This window comes from Mirounga leonina, unplaced genomic scaffold (genome assembly GCF_011800145.1).
Source record: "Mirounga leonina isolate KUSES-001 unplaced genomic scaffold, KU_Mleo_1.0 Mir_173, whole genome shotgun sequence".
Classification (NCBI taxonomy): Eukaryota; Metazoa; Chordata; class Mammalia; order Carnivora; family Phocidae; genus Mirounga; species Mirounga leonina.
This window is the reverse complement of record NW_023270447.1, coordinates 50,662,300-50,681,298: the sequence shown is the minus strand read 5'-3', so window position 1 is coordinate 50,681,298 and position 18,999 is coordinate 50,662,300. Positions and strand designations below refer to the sequence as shown.

At 47.9% G+C, this 18,999-nt stretch overlaps 1 protein-coding gene across 1 annotated transcript in view; it reads right to left on the bottom strand.

Moving 5' to 3' along the window:
• Window positions 1-17,000, bottom strand: part of DHCR24 (24-dehydrocholesterol reductase) — a 30,440-nt gene extending 13,440 nt beyond the window's left edge. The window contains exons 1-5 of the mRNA XM_035018468.1: window positions 16,683-17,000; window positions 13,068-13,223; window positions 4,743-4,848; window positions 3,955-4,073; window positions 1,782-2,045 (exon numbers count right to left, since the gene is read on the bottom strand). Of these exons, the coding sequence (XP_034874359.1) occupies window positions 1,782-2,045; window positions 3,955-4,073; window positions 4,743-4,848; window positions 13,068-13,223; window positions 16,683-16,913 (876 nt within the window). The 5' untranslated portion in view covers window positions 16,914-17,000. The remainder of the gene's footprint in view (window positions 1-1,781; window positions 2,046-3,954; window positions 4,074-4,742; window positions 4,849-13,067; window positions 13,224-16,682) is intronic.
• Between the last annotated feature and the right edge of the window lie 1,999 nt (window positions 17,001-18,999).

Genomic DNA, 18,999 nt, shown 5'->3' with positions numbered 1-18,999 from the left:
CAGAAGTCTCGTCCCCTCTGGGCCTTGTTTCCCTATTTAGAGAGGGAATTGCACGAGACGATTTCCAAGTGCTTTACAATTTTAGAAGGTTTTAAGTATACTGGTATAGATCAAAAGCCTTAAGAGTACTTATCCTTTGATGTACTTTAAGATATTATTCCAATTATAGACAAAAGATGTTCATAGCTACCTTAATTAAAATCAGGAAAGACAGGGGCGCCTGGGTGGTTCAGTCGGTTAAGCGTCCGACTCTTGGTTTTGGTGCAGGTCATGATCCTGGCGTCGTGAGATGGAGCTCTGCATCGGGCTCTGTGCTAGGCATGGAGCCTGCTTAAGATTCTCTCTCTCCCTCTCCCTCTGACCCCCCTTGCCACTCTCTCTCTCTAAAAATAAATAAATAAATAAAAAGAAAAAGGAAAGACTGGAAGCAACTTATATTTCCAACCACGGGGCCATGGTTCAGTAAATGATAGGGCATTCGCTCAACACAGTGCTCTGCAGTCATTAAATGACAATTTTGAATTGTCTATGCAACTATGTGGGGAAACACGTATCACACTCAACCGGAAAACGCAAGTCTGAACAGCTGGTCACAACCGATCACAGCCGAAGACGAACAAACGGAAAAAAGCATACAAAGAGATGTCCGAACCACAAAGGCGACCCGAGAACCACAAAAGGAAACAAGATGCTATTTTTAACCCTATCAGATTGGCAAAAATGAAAGCGTGATCGTATCCAGTGTCGGCAAGAACGTAGGAGAAAGGCATATTGTCACACACGGTCGCCGGACGCGGGCAGAAGTACCACTGCTCTGAAGGACTGTTTGGCAGCGGCTGTCGGTGTGTAATGTGCTCCAGTCCTTAAGTCAGGAATTCCAATATTTGGACTCAATCCTATGGAAGTGCTTGCCCAAGAGGCCAAGGATGGATGTCAGAGAAACTTCAACGCAATCTTATTTGTAAGAGCAAAACATCTGAAGCAGGATAGATGTTCATCAGGAAGCAGCGCGTTAGGTCAGTTATTCCACGCCATCCTGAGACACCGGGAGGAAAGGAGAGTGCGCCCACGCGCGTGCGTGCACACCTCAGGCATGCACCGTGTTACAAGCGGTTACTCTGGGGTGAGCCTGGGGGAAGAGACCCATTTTAACTTTCCTTTATATAGTTCAACGTTGTGATGCTACTTTTATAATTTAAAAACTTTAAGGTATGCCCTGAAGAGAGAGGAAATAAATATACCCAACGGTTAGCAAGAGCTGGTTTTGGGTCATGTTTATCGGTAGGGTCTTCTTTCCTTTTACTCATTTATAGTTTCCAAGTCTCTCATACACACAAACCCTTTCACATGAGAGAAAAAAAGCTGCTATTGAAAATGACGTCCATCAAAGGAGTGTCCATCTAGATTCTGAGGCATCAAATCCATTCTGCAAATCTTGGTTCTGTCATCTCGTGGAAGTTCACAGGACCTCTTAGAGCCTCAGTTCCCTCATCTCTAAAATGGGGTTGCTGTAAGGATCAGCAAAAGGGTGTGCCTTTCAAGAGGCACACATGTATCTGGCAGGTGTTCGGGGCAGAGTCAACGGATGCTTCCATCCCTGTCTGAGACAGCTCTGACTGTAGATCCTAGGGCCCCAACCCCGGGTAGGCTGACCGAGGTCATGGCCTCAAAGAACGTGGCTGCCAGGCAGGGTCAGGGTGGGGGCACAGGCTCAGCCCCAGCCCACCCGGGCCTTCCTCCTCCCCAGGCCTTGGCCCTCAGCCGCTGATGCCCTGGCCTACCTTGCTGGGCTCTGCCTGGTCTGTCATGACCCCCGTCATGATGACAGCCTCATCCAGGGAGTACAGCAGCCCTTCCACGAAGTGGTTCTCTAGCCGCTGGGACTCCCGGGTGAACTTGTCGCAGATAGCCTCCAGGCCCCACACCGGCTCAAACCGAAGCCTGACGTACTTCTTGGCGGGGATGATGCGGATCTCGGCGGCCACCAGGAAGCCCAGGGTCCCACAGGACCACGGCACAGCGTAGAACAGGTCTGAGTTTTCCGACTATAAGGCAAAGTCAACACATGCTGAGAGCCTGCACCCCCAGACCCCGCAGTGTGGCTCACAGTGAACAGCGGTGCAAAGAACCCAGGGCCTCAGCTTACTTCCTGCTCTGTTGCTGTCTTGTTGTATAAACCCTAACCAGGAACTTCAGAAACAGGACTTTCTGGGCCTGTGTTCCCTCTACGGCTTCAACTGCCCTCTGTACCAGGGATGCTCATGGAAAGCACAGCCTCTCTCTTCCACCCAGGTACAGCCCCGGGACCACAGGCTGCCCAGGAACAGGCCAGGACCAGCACTGCCCAAAGAGCCAAAATGGGGGATGAAGGGCTAAGGGTCCCAGGCCAGGCTAAAAAAAGAGCTTCCTGAGGGTCATGGTCAGCAGGGAACATTAAAATGGGCCATTACTAAAACAAGCCTTTTTTAGTCCATGAGCTGTGGAATCCCCCCGGAACCCAGGGAAAGCACTAACACTTCCACAGAAACAGGTAAGGAAAGTGAGGCTCTAAGAGGTGACATGGCTTCCCCCAGGCATCCCACAAGTCAGCACAGAGAGGCCAGGATTCAGGCAAGGTCGCCTAACTCCCTACCCAACATTCTTCCTGGAAGACCTCATCTGGTTCCATAATCTGCTTCTAACCTTATCATTTCTTGTTCTGGTATTTGTCTTAGAGACAGACAACTGACTTTTCATCTGGCCATTCTCATTCAGGTTCTTTGATTCTAACAAAGCTCCTTTTAAAAAAGTCCAGCTTTGTCGGACCCTTTACCAAGAGGACAGTCCTCTGTCGTCTCTGCTCATGCTGCATGCCCTTGGTGTGGCTGTGGTGGAGGGCAGGGGGTGAGGGCGGGGGACTGGGGCAGGGAAGCTCTGCAGCAGGCTGGCAGAAGTCTCTGGAACAGCACAAGTCGGCCATCTGGGCCCCCACCTAACCACATTGTCGGATAGCAGCAGTAATAACCAGGTGTCTGCCAGGTACCCAGCTCTATGTTAGGTGTTTCACATATGGCATCTCCTTTCTCCTCCTGACAATGCATTTGTCAGATGAGGAAAATGGGCCTCAGGGAAGAAGGGAAGTCACTCATGAATGTTTGTCTCCTTTCTCTGCTGGGAATAAACAGGTCAGAAGGCAGGGCCCAAGCAAGTGTTTAGGAAAACGTGCTGAATTGCTGTGAATCCTGAAAGGGGTCTCTCTTGTCTAAGACCAGGGCTCTCCAGCCTGCCCTGGACTCTCTTCTGTGAGGCCAGGAACCCTGGTGGCTCTCTAAAACATCTTCTTGTAAAAAGTGACTCTATCCCTGCCATCTAGGGGCCCCTTAGATATGCTCAGAAATCTGAGTTTGTTTAAAGTTTCAATCCTGTCCCACTCATTAGGGTAAAATGCCTTAAATGTTTGCCTCCCACTTTGGGCAGCAGAATTATCTTTTGTTTCTCCAAAACAGCCCCTCTTGCCACTTTTAGTTACATCTCACAACACCTGGCATAGAGCTCTGTGGCTCGGGCCCGACTCGCCCGAGAGAGACAGAATGCTATAATAAATGGCTAAGGGCATGGATCTGGGAGCCTGATAATTTGGGTTTGAAGCCCAGCTGTGTGGGATTTCCTAGCTGTGTGATCTTGGGCAAGTTTATTAACCTCTCTGTGTTTTAATTTCCCATCTCTAAAATATGGCTAATAATAGTACCTCGTAAAGTTATTGAAGGATTAAATGGCTTAATATATAGGAAGCATTTACAACAGTATCTGAACACATATAAGGGGCTATATCAATCTTTGTTATTATTATGGATACAGACCCAGACTGAACAGGTGTGTTTGAAAGGAAGCACCTTCAGGGTTCCTACCTCCCCAGCCCTAGGATCCTTGATGCCCAGGGCAGGCTGGTGGGAAGTCCCCCATCTCGGAACTCACCGGTGTGCATCGCACAAAGCTGCCATCGGCTAGGACCAGCTCATAGGCAGTGCAGATGTGCTGGAACAGGCCATACTTGTGGGATGATGACTCGATGCCCGTGCCCATGATCAAGCCCCCTGCAGAGACACGCGAGTTAGCCAGGCAGAGCTGTGGGGTGCAGGGTCAGGAGGGGATCGAGTAAAGGGCACTTCACAGGAGCTGGGGTTGCTCACAGCACAAGGGAGGTGTGACAGGACTGGCCACTTGGGGTAGACTTCCCATCTCTGTGGATCTGGAGAGCAGGAGAGGGAAGGAGGGGCTCATACGGGAGCCTGGGGGCTTCCCTGAGGTAGGGGAACCTGCAGAAAAGCCTGTCAAGGATGCTCACACCCTCACCTCTATCCAGACCCTGCCTCAATGCCTGTGCGCACTCATCTTAAGAGGGACCTTAACAAAACAGGGTGGGGGGGGTGCCTGGGTGGCAGGAAGCCGTGTCCTGTGGTGTTTCCCCCAGAGAAGGAAAGGCATCGGGGACCATGAATCCTACAGAAAGAGAGACAGACTAGACTTATTCTGTGTGCTCCTCAAGGCAGAACTGGAGTTACGGACACATGTCACGGGGACACAGTTTCGCGCCAGAGAGAAGGTACTGCCTGAGAACCAAAGGCAGGCAGCCAACGCCCTGCCTTTGGAGCTGGGTGAGCAGACACAGGGACTTCTGTCACAGATGGAACAGCAGCGGCCCCACACCAAGAGGTGGGCCACAGGGCCTCAGCTCTGACCCTCGGCCGGTCTTGAGTCCTCACCCACTGTGAGGTCATCGAGCTCGGGCAACACAGGCAGCGTCCAGCCAATGGAGGTCAGCAGGGCAGTCACCTGACCCATGGTCACCAAGGGCTCCACACGGACAATCTGTTGACACAAGAAGAGAGACTCTGGGTCACCGGGAGGCTGCCAGGGCTGCTGGGGGCCTCTTCACACAGAAGGAGTCACCCGAGATCTTCCCACACGATCACATAGAATTCCTGCGTGCCTCTTGCTAGAACACGACACTGCCTTTCATTATAGCGAATGTGGTTTCTGGTGCTGGGTCTGCTAGCGTTTGACCATGTCCTTTCAAATATCTTTACACTTAATACTTAGTTTATTCCTCTTCCAGACTATCAAAGAAATACTCTTTTATTTGAAAGAAACTGCATATACGAAGAAGACAAAAGACATCCATCCTATTTCTTCATGTCATCCTAGCTGTCAGTGTTAATGCTGGAATGTCCCTACGTTCAGGCTTTTTCCATCCATGCCTAAACTGCTATTTTGTAAGTTGTAATACAACACACACATACACACACAAATTCAAGCACACATACGCATACTTTTCTAATTTGCTTTTTAAAATTTAACACTATGACCATCATCCCTTGCCATAGAATATTCTTGGAAACCACAACTTTTAATGGACACATCCATATGCCAACAAGTGGACTTTGGTTTCCAGCCAAGATGGAGCAACGGGGTCCCATTTACCCTGCTGCCCAAAAGCAAGAAACTGACAAAATGAAACAAGAGTTTTCAACAGAGTGGACATCAGATGAAGTTAATGACCGCTGAAAGACAGGAAACAAAATGAGGGGAGCTCTGTTAACACCCAGGCTAATTCTCTGGAGTCAGGCAGTGCAGGGAGGGGAAAGGCAGGGGGGCCCAGGGGACTCTGTGCTGAGCGCTGCAAAGACCAAGGTGAATAGGGTTTGTAGGACAGAGCACTGGAGAGGAGAGAAGTGCACTGAGAGAAGACTCTGAAGAACTGCAAAGGATGCCCACTGAGCATGCAGCAGAGTACCGGTCAGTGCAGACACTTAAGGAAATTACCTGAGGCTGAGGCCAGGGAAAGTGGCCCCAGAAAGGGGAACAGGGAACAGGGCCAGAGGCTCACCCAGGGAAGGAAAGAACATCTGTTCTCACAAGCCAGACTGGAAAACCTCTTGGTCCACAAGGCAATGGGTAGAATAGGATCTTGCCTCAGCAGTGGTGGGATAACTACCCTTAGATTACACGCTGCTCTGACCTCACCTGAAAAATCAAGACCCTACAGGATCAAACTATTTCCCAGTAACATAGCTGTGCCCCAGAACAAAGCTCAAGAAGATTTATAAGAATACAAAAATATCTAGCACCTGGGGCGCCTGGGTGGCTCAGGCATTAAGTGTCTGCCGTCGGCTCAGGTCATGATCCCAGGGTCCTGGGATTGAGCCCCACATCGGGCTCCCTGCTCAGCAGGAAGCCTGCTTCTCCCTCTCCCACTCCCCCTGCTTGTGTTCCCTCTCTTGCTGTGTCTCTGTAAAATAAATTAATAAAATCTTAAAAAAAAAAAAATCTAGCACTCAATAAGGTAAAAATCACAATGTCTAGAATCCAATCAAAGTTTATCAGGTATGCAAGGAGGCAGGAAGATCTGACTCATAACAAGGAGGAAAATCAATCTGTTGTGGTAAAATAGGCCCAGATTGGACAGAGATGTTAAAATTAGCAAACAAGAACATTAAAATAATTATTATAAACCAGTAGTTATATGACTATATTCCCCATATTCAAAAAGTTAGGTAGAGACATTAAAAAGATAGTAAAAAGATCCTAATCAAACTTCCAGAAATGAAAACAGCATCTGAGATGAAAGACACACTGGCTGGGATCGACCTTATAGGAGGAAAGAGCAGTGCACTCAAGCACACAGCAATCAAAACTCTCCTAAATGAGACACACAGAGAAAGAAAATTGTTTACAATTTTTACAGGATATCAGTGAGCTGAGCTGTGGAACAACTTCAAGAGGTCTCGTATCCGTGTGATAGTCCTCAAAGGAGAGAGAGCAGGGGGCAGAAAAAGTACTTGAAGAAATAATGACCCCACATTTTCCAAATTCGATGAAAATTATAATGAATCCCAAGCACAAGAACTAGGAAAAAAATGATACCAAGGCATATCATAATGAACTTGCTCAAAACTAATGATAAAATCTTAGAAGCAGCCAGAGAGAAAAGAAAGACATGTTATATACAGAGGAACAAAGACAAGGATGAGAGGTTTCTTGTTGGAAACAATGCAGGAAGGAAGACAGTGAAGTATCTTTAAAGTACTCGGGGAAAAAAACCTGTCAACCTAAAACTTCATACCCAGTAAAAACAGCTTTCAAAAACGAAGGCAACCTCAAATGCATTAGGATGGATTATCAAAAAGCTGAACAAACAAAAACCCAGAAAATAGCAAGTGGAGGTGAAGATGTGGAGAAATGAAAACCCTCGTGTCCTGTTGGTGGGAGTGTAAAATGGTCCACCTGTTGTGGAAAACAGTGTGGCAGATCCTCAAAAAAGATTAAACAGAATTACCATATGGTCTAGCAATTCCACTTTGGGGTATACACCTCAAAGAATTGAAAGCAGGGCTCGAAAAGGTATTTGTACATCTATGTTCCAAGGGGCATTATCCACAATAGCTAAAATGTGGGAACAACCCAATGTCTGCCAACAGATGAATGGATAAGCAAAATGTGGTACATATATACAATGAAATATTGTTCTGCCTTAAAAAGAAAGGAAATTCTGCAATGTGCTATCATATGGATGAACTTTAAGGATATTATGTTAAGCAAAATAAGATAGGCACAAAAAAACAAAGACTGCATGATTCTACTTAGGAGATACTTAAGAGTAGTCAGAATTGTAAAGACAGAATTTCTAATGGTGGTTGCCCAGGATGGGGGTGAGAGGAGAATGGGGAATTATTGTTTAATAGGTAGAGTTTCAGTTTTATGAAATGAAAAGACCTATGGGAATAGATAGTGGGGATGGCTGCACAACAATGTGAATGTATTTAATACCACTGAAGAAATGTACACTTAAAAATGGTTAAGATGATTAGGGTGCCTGGCTGACTCGGTTGGTGGAGCATGTGATTCTTGATCTCAGGGTCGTGAGTTCAAATCCCATGTTGGGCATAGAGCCTACTTAAAAAAAAAGGTTAAGATGATAAATTTTATGTTACATATAGTTTCTCAAAATAAAAGTTGGAAAAGAAATGAAGGCAAAAAAAAAAAAAAAAAGAAATGTTTTCAGACATACAATAGCTAAAAGATTCATCACTAGCAAAATCACCATACAAGAAATATCAAAGGAGTTCCTTCAGACAGAAGGAAAACGAAACCAGATGGAAATACAAATCCACATAACAGAATGAAGAAATGGTAACTACATGGGTAAGTACATAAGATTTTTTCTTATTATTTATATTTCTTTAAAAGATACCAGACTATTAAATAATAATGCACTGTGGGGTTTACAACATATAAAAGTATGACAAAAATAGCACAAAGGTGGGGAGGAAAGAACCGGAAGTAGGTTACTGTAACATTCTTAAAATATACATGCATAGGATGCTATCACGTGAAGGTAGACTGTGATAAGTGAAATGCAAACTATAAATCCTAAAGCAACTGCTAAAAGAACAAGACAAAGTTACAGCTAATAAGCCAACCAAAGAGCTAAAATAGGATTTCAAAAATTATTCAGTAATCCAAAAGAAGATAGAAAAAAAAAAGAAAAAGGGAACAAAGAACAAAGAGGCACATAGAAAACAAAGAACAGGAATGCCTGGGTGGCTCAGTTGGTTAGGCATCTGACTTTTTTTTTTTTTTAAGATTTTATTTATTTATTTGAGAGAGAGAGAGAGAGAAGTAGACTCTCTGCTGAGCAGGGAGCCCTAACCTGGGGCTCGATCCCAGGACCCTGAGATCATGACCTGAACCAAAGGCAGATGCTTGATCGATTGAGCTGCCCAGGCATCCCAAGCATTCGACTCTTGATCTCTGCTCAGGTCTTGATTTCAGGGTCTGGCGTGTTGGGCATCCCTCTGGGTATGGAGCCTACTTAAAAGAAAATAGAACAAGGTGACAGATTTAAACCAAACCCTATTGATAATAACACTAAATGTAAATGTGTATGGTTTTGTTTTTTTTTTCCCAGAGAGTGTGTGAGCAGGAGGGGGGTACAGAAGGAGAGGGAGAGAATCTCAAGCAGACTCTGTGCTGAGCATGGAGCCTGACACCGGGCTGGGTCTCACGACCTGAGATCACAACCTGAGCTGAAATCAAGAGTTGGATGCTCAACCGAATGAGCTACCCAGGTGCCCCTGTAAATGGTTTTAACATCTTGATTAAAAGGCAGAGATTGTCAGATCGTATTAGAAAGCAATACCCAGGGCGCCTGGGTGGCTCAGTTGGTTAAGCGACTGCCTTCGGCTCAGGTCATGGTCCTGGAGTATCGGGATCGAGTCCCGCATCGGGCTCCCTGCTCAGCGGGGAGTCTGCTTCTCCCTCTGACCCTCCCCCGTCTCATGTACTCGCTCTCTCTCATTCTCTCTCTCTCAAATAAATAAATAAAATCTTTAAAAAAAAAAAAAAAAAGAAAGCAATACCCAACTATACGCTGTCTACAAGGAACACACTTTAAATATAAAGGTACACCATGCCACCATTAGTCAAAAGAGAGCTGGAGTGGCTTTATTAATAATATCAGATAAAGTAGATTTCAGAGCAAAGAAGATAACTAGGAATAAAACTAGTCACTTCATAATGGTAAAGGGATTCATCAAGAGGACATAAAAATCCTAAACATTTATATCTCTTAACAGAGCCTCAAAATACATGAAGCAAAACCTGATGGAGCAACAAGAGAAATAAATCCACAGTCACAGGCAGAGATGTCAATATCTCTTTCAATCATTGATAGAACAGAGAGAAAATTCGTAAGAATGTAGACAACTTGAACAACACTGTCAACCACTTTGACCTAATTGACATTTACAGTACACACCACCCCAAAACATTTTTTTAAAAATTGCACATGGAACATTTACCAAGATAGCCCATATTCTGGGCCATAAAGTAAGTCTCAATAAGTTGAAAAGCATTCTAATCATATAAAGTAAGTTTTCTAACAATAACTGAATTAAATTAGAAATCGGCAATAGGAAGATCTCTGGAAAATTCCCAAATATTTGGAAACTGAATAACATGCTTCTAAATAACCCATGGGTGAAAACAATATCAAAAGGGAAACCAGAAAGTATTTTGAACTGAATAAAGATGAAAAGATTCCAAATTTGTGGGATGGTTTTAAAACAGTGTTTAGGGGAAAATTTATAGCACTAAACACCTATATTAGAAAAAAAGAAAGGCCTAAGTCAATGACCCCAGCTTTCACTTAAAGAACTAGACCAAGAAGAGTAAAATTAAATGCAAATCAGAAAGGAATTAACAAAGATCAAAGCAGAAGTCAATGAAATAGAAAACAAAGTAAAAATAGAGAAAAAACATTGAAACTGAAAGCTACTTCTTTGAGAAGATCAGTATAGTTGATTAACCTCTAGCCAGACTGGTCATGAAGAAAAGACAGTAGTCACAAATGAGCAACATCAGGTATGAAACATGTGACATCACTACAGACTTTACAGGTGTTCAAAAGATAGTGGGAATATTATGAATAACCTAATGTCAATTCATTATACAACTTTAAATAGACAAATACCTGTAGAGACACAAACTGCCAAAGCTCACCGAGGGAGAAACAACTGAGAGCCACAGGGCTATTAAAAAAATTGATTTGTAGATAAAAACTTGCTCACAAAGAAAACTCCAGGCCCAGATGGTTTCATTGGTTAATCCTACTAATTATTGCATGAAGAAATAATACCAATTTTATACAAACTCCTCCAGAAAAAATGAAAAGAAAGGAATACTTCCCAACTCATTCTTAGGGACTTAATGAATCTACAGTAATCAAGACAATATGGTATTGGCATACAGATGGGCAAACAGATCAACAGAAGAGTCCAGAAAGAGACCTATGTATATGGACAACTGATTTTCAACAAATGAGCAGAGGCAATTCAGTGGAGAAAACATTATCTCTTCAACAAAAGGGGCCAGAACAATAGAAAATCCACACGCAAAAAAATATTTTTTTCACTCATATTTCATACCATATGCAAAAATTAACTCAAAATGGATCATGGTCCTAAACGTAAAACAGAAAACCATAATACTTCTAGAAGAAAACAGGATTAGGGCAAGACATCTTAAAGAAAACATCACAAACACGATCTATGAAAGAAAAAATTACTATACTGAATTCCACCAAAATTAAAAACTTCTGGTTTTCAAAAGAGAAATCAAAAACTGGGAGAAAATATTTGCAAACTGCGTATCTGATGAAGGACTTGTTTCTAGGATATCTAATAAGAAAACAAACAACCCAATACAAAATTTTAGCAAACTGACCAAAAAAGATCTACAAATGGCAAATATGCCCAACATCATTAGTCATTAGGAAAATGGAAGTTAAAACCACAATGAGCTACCCCAACACACCCAATCGTACCAAGTCTGTGATGATGTGGAGGGCGGGAATGCAAAATGCTACAGCCACTTTGGAAAACAATTTAACAGCTTCTTAACAAGTTAACCATACACCTATCATATGATCCAGCTACTCCACTTCTAGTTTTTACCCAAAGGAAAGGAAAAGCCTATGTCCCTACAAAGAACGTACATAAATGCTCCTAGCCACTTGGTTTGTCATAGCCCAAATGTCCATCAATAAGTGAATGGATAAACAAACCATGATCTCTGCATACAATGGAATACTTCTCATGAGTAACGCAGAATGCACTTCTGATACATGCTTCAACATGGATGAATCTCAAAATAATTATGCTGAGTGAAAGTTGCCAGACCAAATAAAAAAGAGTACATAATGCCTGATTCCATTTATATGAAACTGTAAATACAAACTAGTGATGCAAAGCAGGTCATTATTTGCCTAAGAATGTGGTGGGGGGCGGGGGAGGCAGGGAGGGGGCTAAACAGGGATTAGCAAGGGGCACAAGGAAACTTCGGGGGCAATGGGTATGTTCATTTGTCCTGATGGTGGGAATGGCTTCACAGTTGCATACACATGCCAAAATTTACTATTGTTGGACACCTGTGTAGTATTGCATACCAAGTGTATGTCAATAATGCTGCTTAGGAAAAAGGAAAGACACAGGGACATTAAGCAACATGGCCAAGGCCTCACAACAAAATGCCATCATACGGATATATTATATCTAATAATCCTTACCATTAGGGTACTGTGCTGTCTTCCATTAGAAATAGAGCTATGGGGGCGCCTGGGTGGCTCAGTTGGTTGAGTGACTGCCTTCGGCTCAGGTCATGATCCTGGAGTCCCGGGATCGAGTCCTGCATCGGGCTCCCTGCTCGGCAGGGAGTCTGCTTCTCCCTCTGACCTTCCCCCCTCTCATGCTCTCTCTCTATCTCATTCTCTTTCTCAAATAAATAAATAAAATCTTAAAAAAAAAAAAAAAGAAATAGAGCTATGATAGGGATATAGGGAGGGAGGGAGGGAGGAAGGAAGGAAGGAAGGAAGGGAGGGAGGGAGGGAGGGAGGGAGGGAGGAAGGAAGGAAGGAAGGAAGGAAGGAAGGAAGGAAGGAAGGAAGGAAGGGAGGGAAGAAGGAAGGGAGGGAGGGAAGGAAGGAAGAAGGAAGGGATGGGGAAGGAAGGGAGGGAGGGAGGGAGGAAGGAAAGAAGGAAGGACTGACATAATCCCTCTGTGTTGTCTTTGATTTAAACTTATTTCCTTTTTCCTTGTGCCAGGTTTCAAGAAAAATTACTGGGTAGACCAAAGAGTATGCACATGTGTAAGGCTATTAACAAGTGGGTCCCCAGGAAGCCTGGAAGAAGGCCCATCTTTCCTCCCACCTCCATAGCCCTCTTTTTACCAGCACACTTCCTTACTGGGAAGGGATAAATAGGTTCCATTTTTGTCTCTCATCTTTGCCCATGATTTCCCCATACTTTTTTCCTGGGGAACTGTTGACAACCAACAAGTCTCCCTGAGTTCAGTGTGCCCACCTGGGGGATGGGGCTCTGATTGATCTCTTCCAAAGCTATGAGGTTTTGAAGGAGGGCAGAGCCTTCTGTGAGGACTGGGATCCTCTGGCTACAATTGTCTCCCTGTGAGCCACTCACACCGGGGATAGTATCCCACCTGCTCCCAGAGCCTGGGAACTCAGCCCCTCTCACCTGTTTCTTGGTGTCCACCTCCAGAATGTCCATCAGGTTGATCATGATGTTTTTGTGTGTCTTCTTGTACTTCCCAACCCGCAGCGAGACAGTGAGCCAGCCAGGGCGTCCCGTGCACATGAAAGTCTTGCTGCCCTGCTCCTTCCATTCCCGCACCTGCAACCGTGGGACAGAGGCTCAGCTAGCCCCGCCGGAGGGTCCCCAGGGCAGCTCGCGGCCCTGCTTTCAGGAGAGGGAGCTTGGAGGGATGCCTTCACGTGTCAAACATTTACTGAGCCCCTGCATCCTGCCGGGCCTGGAAGGCCCACAGCCCTTTCCCTCTGAAACCTCCTTGGCTAGCGAGGCGAACAGAAAGGCTGAGGTGTTGCCACACCACCAAGCAGGGGGGAGAAAGAGCGAAAACCCAGGATCAAAGTGCGTCTGTAAACAACCCTAACTGGGAAGCTCAGCAAAGGCTTTGGGGCGGTAATGATACAGCTCTACGAGTGATAACCATCTACTGGGTGCCCCCACTGTGCCAGGCACCCAGGCACCTACTGTACACAGGCTCATTTACTTCTCACCACAACCCCAGGAGGGGGGGTGGCCAGCCCCCTCTCATAGGGCAGAAAGCCAAGAAGCAAAATAACTTGGTCACTCAACAGTGAAGGGCAGAGCCCGGATTCACAACCAGAACTGTCCAACTTCAGGCCTGGAAAGATAGACGGGCTTGTGTTAATAGTCAAGAATAGAGTAACAGTTAACACTTACTGGGCCTGTGTGCCGAGCCCCGTTCTAAGCATGCGTATGTTAACTCATATGTCGTCACTTGGAGGGGGAGAGAAGGGGCAGAGGAGGACCACCAAGCCGATGGAAGGAAGAGCTTTTGCAAAACCTCCACTGTAAGTGACCAGGGCACACAACAGAGACAGCAAATGGCCCAGGAGATGCCAAACCCATCAGGAACACAAAGTGTTCCCTTCCATGGACATCTGTTGCTGTAACCTCTGACCATCTGTCTCCTCTTCATATGCTTCTAACAGTCCCATCTTCCTTTGGTCCAGGTGATGCTGAGTCTTCTCCTGCCCCCGAAGGTGGAAACACGACTAAGGTCTGATTCCATCCTTCTGGCCGCAGTGACCAGTTCAGGGATGGGCCTAGGGTCCAAGTCAAGGCAATATGGCCAGTTCTAAGAGAGAGACTCTCCTTTTACTGGGATTGCTGAACTGGTTGGATGAAACTGCTGGAGTTTCCACAGGGAGGTGGGCCTCCCTGAGAATGAATCAACCCAGAGGAAAGCCAAGCCAACAGAGGGTGGATGGATGGAAAGACAACATCAGGACAGGGGCTCCTGGATCCAGTCATACCTGAGCCAGTTTTATTCCTGGGCTTTTCAGGACCTGTGTCAATACAATCACTCTCTGCTCAGGCCAGTCTGAACTGAGTTCCTATCCCACGCAACCAAGAGTCGTGGAGGAGGCTGCATTGAAACTGATGGGGCAAACAGCTCAACAAGGGGGAGAACTTTCCTAATCATCAAGAGGCCAGGGTGCACTGTGAATAGAGGTGTACGAGCAGAGGAGGGTTACTGAGGAAGAGATTCCTGTGAAAGGACCAGAGGAGGGATTCAATGATCATTGGGCCTCCGCCTGACTCTATGATCCCAGGGTTTCATATGCACTCAGTGGTGTGGGAAATGGATTGTGGGTGCTGCATTCCAGCGGTTGGGTGGGCCGCACGAAGTGAGTGTGGAAGCCTTAAAGCCTGAACCACCGGTTGGACTGGATCCTGATGGGAACTGAGCAAGAATTTGGGCCGGGAGGCAAGGTTGTACGAAGTCCGTCCTGTGATGTGAGTATGTGCAAGCCAGAGAGAGGTGGGGAGGGCCGAGAAGGTCAACCAGTCAGGGGGCTATTATCACAAGCCAGGTGTGAGGCAACAGAACCAAACCTACTGGGTGGAATGGGAAGGGATGGGAAAGGAGCAAGGGTCAGAATTGAGGCTCTAAAACCAGGCTGACCTGGGTTCCAGCCCCATTTACTAGCTAGATCACCTTGAACACATGACTACCACTTCAGCCTCAATTTTCCCATCTGTAAAACAGGTACAAGACCTATCAAGGTTGCTGTGAGATCAGAAATGATGGACATCAAGGGGCATGGACTATGGCACATGGCAGGTCCAGCGCAGTGGGCTGGTTTGGCCAAGCCCCTTGTCTTCCTGTCCAGTGAGAACCTTTGGCTTCGTTTAGGTAAACAAGGGCTTCATACGCACTCAGCGGTGTGGGAAATGGATTGTGGGTGCTGCATTCAGCTGTTGGGTGGGCTGTATGAAGTGAGTGTGGAACCCTTAAAGCCTGAACCATCCGTTGGACTAGATCCTGATGGGAACCGAGCAAGAACCGGTCTGGGAGGCAAGGTTGTACAAAGTCCCTGGGCTGCTCTGGGCCAGGCCCCAGTTGGACGATGGTCCCTGCCTTCCAGGAGCTCATGCTCAGCTTGGAGGGGGATGCGGGAACCACAAACAAGCAAATGGGAGAATCAGAACCATGGATAGAGTTAGGAAAAGAGGGCGCAGTTGGGGAGGGAGGGTAGGCAGGGCTCTGGAGCTGTGACTGTGACCAGTTGAACCCAGGACAGCCCATGCAAAGCAGTTCCAGACGTTGCATTCTGCCACCAGCCGGAGGTCTTACCCCTCCTAGGGGTGGCCCTCAGCATCCATCTTCCCACTCTTGCTTGCTGCGCCCATCACAGCACCCACAGAACATGGACGCTGCTACACCTGCGCTGAGCTTGGTGGCAGGAAACAGAAGCTCTTTGCAACCAGACACTCCTAAGAGGAACGTAAGGAGGGGCAGAGGGAGCCAAGAATGCCCAGGCCCCAAGCCCAGGCCAACCCTGGGCGCGGAGAAGGGGGCTCCACTGTGAGCAGCAGCAGGGGCCCGGGCTCTGTGGGCGCAGACACTGGGGAGGATGTGGAGCTACTGGGGATGCCCCCTCAACGAGTGCGCGCCACTGCGCGCCAGGCCCAGGGCCGCGAGGCTCTTGACCCTGGCTCAGGGCTACCTTCTCACTTTGGTCCTTCTAAATAAGCCAAAAGCTCCTTGCTGCTACAGAGTAAACTCTAAACTCAAGACCCCGCCCCAACCTAGTTCCGAAGGGACTTTCCACCCCTCTCCCCCTCTGGGCCTTGGCTCACACCCAACGCTCCACCAGACACACCTTCCTCCTACCATTTCCCCTACTTCCCAGGGTCTAGTGCCAGCCCCACCTCCCAGAAGCCCTTCCGTCTCCGAGATCGCTCGCGCCTGGAGGCAGCCACCTGTGCACCGCTCGCCCTCCCCTATCTCGTGATCCTTTCTATCCCTCTGGGGAAGCCGCACGTGCTCCGCACAGAGTAGACACTCCATAAACACCGAGCAACGTTTTGTCCCCTGAATGCCTCTGCTCACTCCGTTCCCTCCCCGGGAAGCCCCCACCATCGCATTTTGAGTTCCACCCCCCCCATCCACCGCCGCCTCCCCGGCGAAGTCCGGGCTCTCGGTGTACCGCACGCCACCTCGCGCCCAGCGCGGAGCTCCCCGCGCACACGGCCGAGTCCCGCCGACCCGCTCCCGCCCCGGCCGGCGCCGCTCACCTGCTTCTGGATGTCCCGCACGCGCTGCCCGTGCAGCCGAGGCGCGCTGCTGAGCTTGAACACCACCCAGGCACGCACGTAGTAGTAGATGTCGAAGATCAGCGAGAGCGGCAGGAGGAAGAGGCACACGAACACCCAGCGCTGGTGGATGAGCACGAACTCCAGCCCTTTCACGCGGACCCAGAGCAAGAAGAGCAGCGCGCACACGGCCAGCGACACGGCGGGCTCCATGGTGGGGCCGGCGGCGCGCCGCGCGGGGGAGGGGGGTGCCGGCTCGCGCCGCCTGTCACCGCCACCCGCTCCGCGCCCGCCTGCGCCCGCGCCGCCCGCCGGCCGCTCCCGGGGAGTCGGGGGGTCGCCTCGCCGCCTCGCGATTGGCTCGGGTCGCAAAGGTTCGGTGGGCCGAGACCCGGCTGGCGACCAATGGCGAGCCGCGCCGGGGATCGGACCAGGAAGCCGAGGCTTTTATTGGCTGCAGGAGTCAGGCCGCCCCACCCTCTCCTCGCAGACGCGCTGGGAGGGGTGGTTGGGGAACACGCGCGCTGGTGGGGTCAACTGCGCCCTGCGGCGAGGGAGGCTGCGGCGGCGCGAGCGGCCGCAGTGCAGGGGCCCGGTGCTGCCGCAGCTCCTCCTCAGGTGGCGCCTCCTCGAGGGTCGCGTTATGCGGTCACGCGTTGGATTGCCTCCGAAGGGGTGCGCTGGGAGCGCCCCAGGGCCCTGGGTCTGTCACCTTGCAGTTTGGCCGAGGACTCCTGACCTGGCCAGGGAGAGTGCAAACTTGGCCTTGACCGCGGCAGTCAGGTCGCTTCGTACCCGCAAGGCCACGAGATGCACCTTTTCATTTCTCAAGGCGCTCTCTGTAGATTCATTTGAGTTCTACAGCAGTTCTGGACGGTGGGCACCCTTACCCCTTTTCCACTCGGCTGAGGCAGATTGGGAAGGACTGGAGGGGAAAGAATGAAGGAAGGACCCCGAGCCGCTGTGAACGCTCTAGCGGCCACTGTGCCCGGCCGGGGGGGGGGGGGGGGGGGGGGGGAGGGGGGGGGGTAGGGGTAGGGTGCTCCGGGCAGCCTGTACCGCGGACCAGTGATTGTTACCAACAAAAGGTTAAATCCAGTGTCATTTGCGTTTCACCTCGATTCTTACAGAGACCGTTACCTCTTCTGAAATTTTAGGAAGTGTAGGAGGTTTTTATTTTAGGAGCTAAACCTGACTAATCCGGTCCTACGCCGGCCTTGCTTACGAATCCACTTTCTTTCATCTTTGCAGGAACATGCACTCTTCGGAGGTTCCCTGGGCCCCACGATCCCTCATTTTTTCAGTGCTTTTGCTCCAGCCGGCACCTCTGGAATGCCCTTACCCATCCCCTTAATAGAACTAAACTTAGACATCCTCAGAGGCTGCTCAGGGCCACCTCCAGAACTACATTTATGGCACTTCCTTCCCCTTTCAGGCGCTCATAAAATAAAGTGCATCCGTCATGATTCTTACACGTTATTTTGTAATTGTCTCTTTATGTGTCTCTCATCCTGGCAGACTGAGCTTTAGGGCATACGATGTGTCCTTGTTCCTTTTTGTGTTTCTAGTTTCTAGCACAAAGCTTGGTGCTAGTAGACACCCTAGGGTTTGTTGACCAATGAATGAATGAACAATGTAGGCAGAGGCTCAAATATTCGATAATGATCAAAGTCCAGATGGTGAAAGGCTGTTTGCATTGGGCTTTAAAAATGAATAGTCTTAGATCTATGTTGTCTTATGCAACAGCTACTAGCTACTGGTATGTGGCTAATCTAAACTGAGATGTACTTTAAGTGTACAACACACTGGATTTCAAAGGCAGTACAGAGAAGAGAATGCAAAATATTTCATTAATAATTTTTATATTGATTATATGTTGAAATGATGATGTTTTGATGTACTGGGTTAAATAAAATTAAAGTTGATTTTACTTGCTGTGTTTACTTTTTATTTATTTATTTTTATTTATTTATTTATTTTTTAAAGATTTTATTTATTTATTTGACAGAGAAAGACACAGCGAGAGAGGGAACACAAACGGGGAGTGGGAGAGGGAGAAGCAGACTCCCTGCTGAGCAGGGAGCCCGATGCGGGACTCGATCCCGGGACTCCAGGATCATGACCTGAGCCGAAGGCAGTCGCTTAACCAACTGAGCCACCCAGGCGCCCTGTGTTTACTTTTTAAAGGTAGCTACTAAAAAATTTAAAATTATGGATCTGTCTGAAGTTATATCTCTAGCAGCTCCCATCAAGAGGGGGCAATTGAAATGTAAAGAGGAGAGCCACTATGGAAAATGCC